Genomic DNA, 8,747 nt, shown 5'->3' with positions numbered 1-8,747 from the left:
AATAAAACCACTGCAAACCAAAAAGACCATCTTCAAATCAAGGCCCCTCTGAATAATAATTTCTCTGTTCATAGTATTAATCACTTCCATAGAGTTTGAATCCCACCTTTTGTAAAGGGTATAAAGAAAGCACCCAAGTGTTGTGAATAGTATCATTAGCAAAAGAAGGGTGGAGAAAACTGCATTACATTGCATTGCAACATTAATAAACATTTAATTTCTGCATATGAACTGAGCACTCAGTCTTCTGTGAAGACACCTTAGATGCACTTGAAAACAGAGCTTAACCCAGTTTTTTTTCACTCCTGTTTTGAAGTGAAATGGCATCTGTTTCTACAACTTTAGCAATTTTGGGAATGTTTTTTATTTCTCCCGTTTTAATACCAGCACTGTTTTGGGGGGTTGTATTATATGATCTTTTCAACACAGAAATGCCCCCTGGAATTGAGCAACCTCTAAAGCTTCGTTTTTTCCACTGCTTGATGATCACAACCATGGTCGTGGTAAGTTAAATTTCTTAACCTGGGGATTTCACTTTTGCTTAGGTAGGATATTTGGGAGCAGGAGGGAAATGGCTTACTTAAGGGAAAAAAAAAGAAAAAAAGCAATTCATGTTCCTGAAACCTGTAAGCATTGATATATGAATCCAAAACACAGTAAATTAACTCATAAAATTAATATGACTAATCTTAAAAGCTTCTTTAGATTTTTCAGTCAAACTCCAGCCATTTTATGCTGGGAAACTGTTTTATATGAAAATTTAAAACAAATACCTAGATGTATCCTGTACACATTGAACTGCATGTACATAGAATAATGTACTGTTCAGAAACAAGGCAACATTACTCCTTCCAAATTCTTTCTTTTCAACAGGGAAAGATTTTGGAGAAGCTGGGGATCTGCAGTGATTTAACCATACTGCGAGCAGCGGTCAATGGGATACCTCCATGGAGAGATTCCAAACTGCTTATCAAAGATCTCACAGTAGATGAGGTACCCTTGAGGATTTATCAGCCCAAAAGCCCACCCACTGGCAAAAGAAGAGGAATTCTCTATTTTCATGGAGGCGCTGGCACATTTGGGAGCATTAGTAAGAAATGGGCAAGTTTTATTTTTCAAGTCAAATCCAAACCTTTACATTTTTGCCTTCAGGCATGTGTCAGTCAGTGTCTGCCCTGTCTTTCCCAGTGTCATCAGTCTTTGCTCAGCGCAGACTGGAAAGTATTTGTGGAATGAACAGTCTCCTGTTAAAGGGAGTCCCATCTCTGCTTCCTTTGGGCAAGAGATCCAGAAAGCAGTGCTTAGGTGGGAGAAGAGTGTTAGGAATGAACAGCATTAGTATTAAATTAGTTGGAGGTGGAAAATGGACAGAGGGCATTTGTGTGCTTTGAGTTTGTGGCACAATAAAACACCCATCTGGAGAGTTTCCTCCCTCGCTGCTCTCAGCTCTCAGTGAGGGATGCTGCTCTACTAAGACTACCCTATCTTACATAAAATATATAATATGGGTCCAAGGAAGGATTTAAATAAATTTTTAAAAATCTGTAAATAAATTCCCATTCATGCAAACAAGGAATCCAAATGAATGAAAATATAAATAATGAAGAAGCAATTTGGGGGAGTTTGATTTTTGTGGTGACATGTCACAGGATACTCGTTCTTTTCCAGAAAGGGAGACAAGCCTCCTCTCAGCAGCTGGGAGCTCAGCTCCCTGAGTGCTCTGGATCTCCTTCTGAGCAGCTAAGGCTCTGAGTGCCTCCTCTGCAAGCCAAGGTCCCTAACATGGAAATCTGAACTTCATTCCAGGGGTCAGGCAGTGCAATTTGAGGCGTTTGAATCCTTTACTGTTTCAAAGGGTAGGTCTGCACTATACTGGGCAGGCTTGAATTTCCTGGCATCCTTCAGCCCCGTGCATGAATCACAACATAACTCCTGTGCCATGGGTTCCCCTCTGCACTGGGGCACAGATAACTCACCCTGCTGTACTCAGGGCACAGGAGCCTGGGGGGAGTGCCAGGCTCATGTCTGGAGTTAGTCTGGGTGGCAGTGAGGACTCCAGGGATGGCAGGCACTCTGTGATCTCAGTGACAGGTGAATTCCTCTCAGTAGAAGGAAAAAACACACCACAAGTTGCTCAGTGAGTCCCTGTTCACGTGGCATGGCTTGATGTAACAGCCATACCTGTACACAGAGAGCGGGACCTGACCTTTGGCTTCAATTCCTTTTGGTGTTTGATAACAGGAAAACAACATGATGACAAGCTTTCAGAAGGCCTTTGGGAATCTCCAGCCTAGGAAGCCTGAAGTCTGCAACCAGCAAATTAGCAGATGTGACACTGAAAAGAGTCAGTGGACAGATAACTATGGCTTATTCCCCAAATGGATGTCATACTTCACAAATCCTAGAATTGTTGAATAGTTTGTGTGGAAGGGACCTTAAGTCTCATTCCAAGTCCTCGCCATGGGCAGGGACACCTTCTGCTATCCCAGGCTGCTCCAAGCCCTGTCCTTGAACATTTCCAGGGACAGGGCAGCCACAGTTGCTCTGGGCATCCTGTGCCAGGGCCTCACAACCCTCACAGGGAAGAATTTCTTCCTAATATCTAATCTAAACCCACTCTTTATCACTTTCATCAATTTAAGTTTTTTAAGTCAGCAAATACATGAATAAAGGAGACTGAGTTGCTAAAACCCACTTTGATTTCCAGAAGAGTCTCCTAGAGGCTACACATCCATGACACAAGAGGGAAGGTCTTTCATTTGAATTACAGCTGATTGAAAGACAGAAAAAAGATGGGTTATGGGAATTTCCTGTGAGATTCCCATAAGGAGATCTGTACTGGGAGCAGTGCTAATCAATTTATTCAATCAATTTATTCAAGCAGAAAAGATGGTGCAAGGTGATGTGGTATTAAATCCTTTGAGGGTCATAAATGGATGGCTGAAAAACTGCAGAATGTCTTTATGACAGCAGAGGATCACAATAAAATGACAGGAGAAATGGCATGTAGACAAGTCAAACAGATGAACAGAGCATTCTGACCTTATAAATGAAGCAATGGACTCCAAGCAGGAGCAGGAAGGAGCTCTTGGGACTATGGTAGGAAGTCACCTGAAATTCTTGACATAGTGCACAGTAGCAGTCAAAAAGCAAACAAAAGGCAAACAATTATTAGTAGGAAAGGAAAGACAAAACAAGAAACTTTTTTATGCCACTGTAATAAATCCATGGTGTATCTAAATACAGTATAGTGCTTACAGTTCTGTTTCCCACTCCTCAAAAATGATAAAGCAGTACTGGAAAGACTTGGAGAGGCTGCCCAGGTGAGAAAAATGCTTCTGTGCAGAGAATATGTGAATGAACCATGACTCTTCAGGCTGCAAAAGGTGCATAAAGACAGATCCACTAAGTGACTATAAAATCATGAGAAGCAAGAGAAGTTAAACAGGGAAGGAGTTATGCACCATTTCTTACAGTACAAGAATTCCACCATGTGGAAGCAGTGAATGCCAGCTACAAAAGGAGCGACTAGAAATGGCTCTTCACACCTTTGTAGGCAAGTGAGAGAACTCCTCCTTGCACAAAGCTGTTATGGTTAAGGTTAAAATCATGGGCTTAACAAGTGGTTTGGGTAATTCACAGAAGAAATGCTAATCAAGGGCATTAGGTATAATGACAGCTTCTGTCTCAAAGGAGCACCCTGAGCCTCAAATTCCTGTATGCTCCTTATTCCTGTTTGTCCTCAGCTTACACTCTCCTTTTGTTGACCACCAATTGAAATGTGAGACCATACCAGACAGATTTCTGTGTTTCCTCAATATCACCATCCTCACATGCTTGTGTGATGCCCTGAGAGCCACTGGCCAACAGAAAATGTATTAATGTGTAAAGACCACATTCCACAGCACGAGTTCCTTATCAGTCTTGTCTTGCAGTGCCTTCCACGTAGCACATATTCAGGGATCTGTATTTTCATTTCTAAAGGATATTTGATTTTCAAATCATCATTTCTGCTGAACTCTCTCTCTAGGAGCCTTTGAAAGAGTATGCCGCTATATGGCCAAAAAATGCAACTCAGTGGTTGTGTCTGTTGGGTAAGTGCTATTTTGCCATAGAAGTATTTATGGGAATACAGCTCTCAGTTGAAACTCTTCTGAAAAATATGCTGAAAATATTTACTGTTTTAGATCACATCCCTATTTTTCACTTAAACCTTTCATTTAATTTAGAAATGTGCTTATAGGCAAAGTATTCTAAAATAGCTGTAGCATCATTAGTTTGGCCTTCCAATCTACATTAGTTAAACCCAAATATAATCTTTAAAATTCAGAAAAAAAGTCTGCATAACTACCACAGCAACTACAAACAACACAAATTGAATGTTTGTAACTCCACTTTGACATTTCAGGTACCGTCTGGCTCCTGAACATCCCTACCCAGGGCAATATTTTGACTGTCTCAATGCCACCTTATACTTCATGAAGAATTTAAAAGAGTATCATGTGGATCCTGGTCTCATCATCATTAGTGGTGACAGCTGTGGGGCTAATTTTGCTACAGTTATTTGCCAAATACTGCTGAATGACAGAGATCTGCCAAAAGTACGTGCTCAGGTCCTGCTTTATCCAGGACTCCAGGGGCTGGATTTCCACTTGCCCGCCTACCAGCAGAATGCTTTTGTCCCCATGTTATCCCGGAAGATGATCATCTACTTCTGTTTTCGTTACCTTAACAAAAAACCCACATTTTGGAAAGAGATTCTACAAAACAGCCATGTTCCTGATAGTATGAGACACCAATATAAAAAATGGGTAAGTGCTGATCTTATTCCTGATGAATTTAAGGTTAGAGGCTATGTACCAACAAAACCTGCACCATATAAACCTGAAGTCCATGAAGCTATCAAAGAAATTTTAGCAATAACATTTTCCCCACTATTAGCTGAAGATTCCATTATTTGCCAGCTCCCTGAGTCCTTTATTGTGACCTGTGAGTTTGATGTGTTGAGGGATGATGGTCTGTTGTACAAGAGGAGACTAGAGGAAAATGGTGTTCGAGTGACCTGGTATCATTGTGAGAATGGCTTCCATGGAATTTTAGCCTTTTTTGGCTATGGGATTTTTTCCTTTATATCTGGAAATAAGATAATGGACAATATGGTGAATTATATAAACAGTTTATAGAAGTATTTTTCAGAAGAAAGATGCAAGTCATGCAGTATCTCTATGAATTTACACTTGGCAAGGGATATAAACACCTTTGATTTATCGTTTGCATTTTGACTGCATTTTGTAGTTTCTGATTTCTGCTTCTGTAGTGACTCTCAAACAAATGTTATTATTTGAAGTGCCACTATTCTAGAAAATATTCTTGTCAAAACAATAAGAATGAAGTGAAAAAGGCAAGGCACCTAGCACATCCTGTTTCACTAAAACCACAGCAGTTCAGTATCTTTGCATGGCTGGCCCACACTGAAGGCAAGAGACAAGACTCTCCATGAAGATACTTCTACAGCCCAGAAATGCTGACAACAACAACTGAGGTCTGCTTTGGCCCTTGTGACAGACAGGAGGTGTTGATGGTATCAGATGGAGAACTCAGCTCCTACGAAGTCTTACAGCAGACACTGAAATTGCAGCCATGAATTTAATTTCCAGGTTAAGTCTCTACAAAAACTACCCTGCTCCAAAAACAGGGAAGTCAGAAGGAAGGCTCTTGTCTGGAAGAGAAATCCTAATCTGGCATTAGCATGAGTTTGATTTTGTTTGGGATCTGAGAAATGATGTTTCATTTTGGAACTTCATTCTCAAACTGGAATCTCTGAACTTCAATGAGTGTGTGGATATCAGAGAAGTGCAGAGATAAGACTTTCCCATAACCCTTTTTTTCTTTCAAGATTATCTTATGCTCAAGGTTACCTGTTCTGCTGTGTTGAAAAAAAAATCTGAAAATCACGTAAAGAAGGCAGAGAAGCACAATTTTATCCATATTATCACTGTAATGCTATGGTGATTCTGTGATGCTTTCAACAACAACAAAATAAAAAACCTGCACTGCAAATATTTCTGTTATAAGAGTGGGAGTTACATTTGCTAAATGCATACTGACTAATGAACACAACTGAAACCCCCCTCCTGTGGTGAAAGGAACAACACAACACAGGCAGGCAGAGACCACAATGCTGCTGCTTTTACCTGGTCACACCTGTGATGTGGTCAGTAATTAACCTACCAAACAACCGGATATAACCACACAACTGTGAAAACACAATACAAACTGAAAATCCACAAATACCGCTGGATGGACTTTTTTTTTTTTACAAATCTGGGCTTTTGCTGATTTTTGAAACAAGATTTCCTTCTACTTCAGAATATTTTATTTATTTTATGATGACCATGTGCCCTTTTAAAAACACTCAACTTCCCACTAGAGAAACAATATGAAATTAATTTTTTATAAAGTTTTGTAATTAAAATAACATGGTACTTTCCCCCCATCACTTATAATTTGACTTTACAACAACAACAATTTAAAAAAACCCAAGCCCCCACATTGCCACCTAATAAGGTTAGATTTTTTACCTCTTTTCTTTCCCCATGAATTTGCCATTTAAATGTTCTGACAACCTAGTTGTTTGAAGAGTTGCAGGCTTAGATTCACAATTAATTTATTTGCATCATTTAAAATACACCTCCTCCACATTAGCACAATCCTACTCCTCATCAAGAACCAGATAAAGCAGTTTGATTCAGAACTCTTTAATCATTGGTTATCTTAAGTCATTCTCAGCTGTATTTCTTGCACATAGAGTTACTGAAAGTTACCTGCAACAGGGTCACCTAATTATGAAGCTAAAGTCAACCTCCTGTGGCTTTTTAAAAGCATGTTCTTCTGTTAGAAGAAAGCACAAATACTAAAAAGAACTGAGATTTGGGTAATGACAGAATTTTCTAATGCACCTTTCCAAAGAGCACTGGTGACAACCCCTTTGGCCCTTTTGAGTGACAATCATCACATGCAGGTTCCCACTCCTGAGGAAACTCTCCAGATGGGTGTTTTATAGTGCCACAAACTCAAAGGACACAAATGCTCTCTGTCCATTTTCCACCTCCAACTAATTTAAATCTAATGCACTTCAGTCCTAACACTCTTCTCCCAGCTAAGCACTGGTTTCTTGCAAAAATTCCAAAATGCTGCTGGCGTAGATCTACTGACAAATCAAGGACTTTGACCAACTTATCTTTTGTGAGATAACAGGAATGGGGGGGGGGAAAGAAAGTGGGAGAGGGAGATACCTGCTAATGTATTTGTGAAAGGGAGGAGAAAGGTTTTTACTGGAGCAAACAAAGAATCAGGAAGTAACAGGACATATATACTGGAAAGTCAAATCAAAGATATCTCAGACCACTGCAGTTCAGCATAATGGCAGTTGTACTCACAGTGCTGGTGTTATTCTTAGCTGGTTTTCTTGCTTCATTTATATTGTTGGTCATAGGGGCAATTAATTTTGATTTTTCCAACTCAGAAATTCCTCCTGGAGTGACTCAGCCTGCAAAGCTCCGAATCATTCATATAATTTTAATATGCACAGCTGTGGTGGTAAGTGAACCTGGTGTTATTTCTGGGGGAAGAACAGAGAACCTGTAGATTTTAAACTTACTACTGTGCTAGAAGCCTGCATGGAATTATGTTCTGGAGAGGAGAGCAGGGTATTGCTGTCATGCTGCATGTTTTATTGAGCTGAGTGTTGCTAAAGAAACTTTTGCCAGACTATTGACACTGCACTGCTCTAATCCAGTCCTGCCCAGCTCTATCTTAGGAGGTACCTAAATGCTGCCTTAACACAAGTGTGTGAAAGTCTGACTGTGCTTCTGCCCTGACTCCAGCTGACCTAGCAATCACTTGATTTATTATGTTTATCCATGTTGGATCATTTGTATTTCCATTCTTGGCTCAGACTATACCAGATGTCTCTGGCCTGTGCTTTCAAGCTTTTCGTGGGCATGGGGATGAGAATTCTGTATTTATTTTGAATATGAAGTGAGAAGCTGAACATTTCAGAATTGGCTTTGAGAAGGAAAAGTTTCTGTCACACACGTGACAAAATCAGGTAATGTTGCTCAAGAGGAGCTGAAGGAATTCTTCTGCCCAAAGCACATTTATATAACTCCTGCAGCAACTAAGCAGGATTATCTGATGGGAATGAGGGGCTCTGACCAGCCCAACTTCTCCAGGTGAAGCAGCCTATAAAATGTGTGGGAAGGTAATCAGTCTCCAAGAGCAGCACTCAACATCTGGTGAGCTCTGCTGACAGAGGAGCTCACTGAATCACAGGTATTTCTATGTAATGACAGGTGATGCTCTGATGAGACATGGCACTAGACAGGAGGTAACAGAGGCTGTGCATATATTTACTAAATTAATTTAATGGAATATCTGCAAAGAGATACAATCTATTTAAAATTTAAAAAGGAAATCAAAGAGAAAAAATTTCTCTGTTATAAATATTCTAGATTATGGTCAACCATAGTAAGGAATTACATATATATATATATATATTCTCATGCTTTGGCTGCACAGAAGTTGTAATTAGAAAGAGATTATATCACTTAAGCATCTGGAAAAGCCTGTTCTCTTTTAATCATCAATCCACTGCCCACCATAAACCAGCATTGTATGCTGCAATGTAAGCAACACAGGGTGAAAGAAAACAAACAAGTTGAATGTAAAAGTTAAAATATCCTTGG

At 39.9% G+C, this 8,747-nt stretch overlaps 2 protein-coding genes across 4 annotated transcripts in view; both read left to right on the top strand.

Annotated features, from left to right (window-relative positions):
- Positions 1-320: 320 nt before the first annotated feature.
- On the top strand, positions 321-5,183 carry LOC102032078 (arylacetamide deacetylase-like 4). The gene is made up of 4 exons (XM_005427463.1): positions 321-503; positions 874-1,090; positions 4,031-4,094; positions 4,409-5,183. Exons 1-4 carry the CDS (start codon positions 321-323, stop codon positions 5,181-5,183), a joined length of 1,239 nt encoding a protein of 412 aa, XP_005427520.1.
- A 2,224-nt stretch (positions 5,184-7,407) lies between these two features.
- The window catches only part of LOC102031906 (arylacetamide deacetylase-like 4), a 16,245-nt gene continuing 14,905 nt past the window's right edge, over positions 7,408-8,747 (top strand). For all 3 annotated transcript variants that reach the window (XM_014309683.2, XM_014309682.1, XM_005427462.1), the window contains exon 1: positions 7,408-7,599. In XM_014309683.2, coding sequence (XP_014165158.1) covers positions 7,423-7,599 — 177 coding nt within the window. In that variant the 5' untranslated portion in view covers positions 7,408-7,422. The remainder of the gene's footprint in view (positions 7,600-8,747) is intronic.

This window comes from Geospiza fortis, unplaced genomic scaffold (assembly GCF_000277835.1).
Source record: "Geospiza fortis unplaced genomic scaffold, GeoFor_1.0 scaffold132, whole genome shotgun sequence".
NCBI lineage: Eukaryota > Metazoa > Chordata > Aves > Passeriformes > Thraupidae > Geospiza > Geospiza fortis.
The sequence above is the reverse complement of the archived record's forward strand: the minus strand, read 5'-3'. Positions and strand labels throughout refer to the sequence as shown.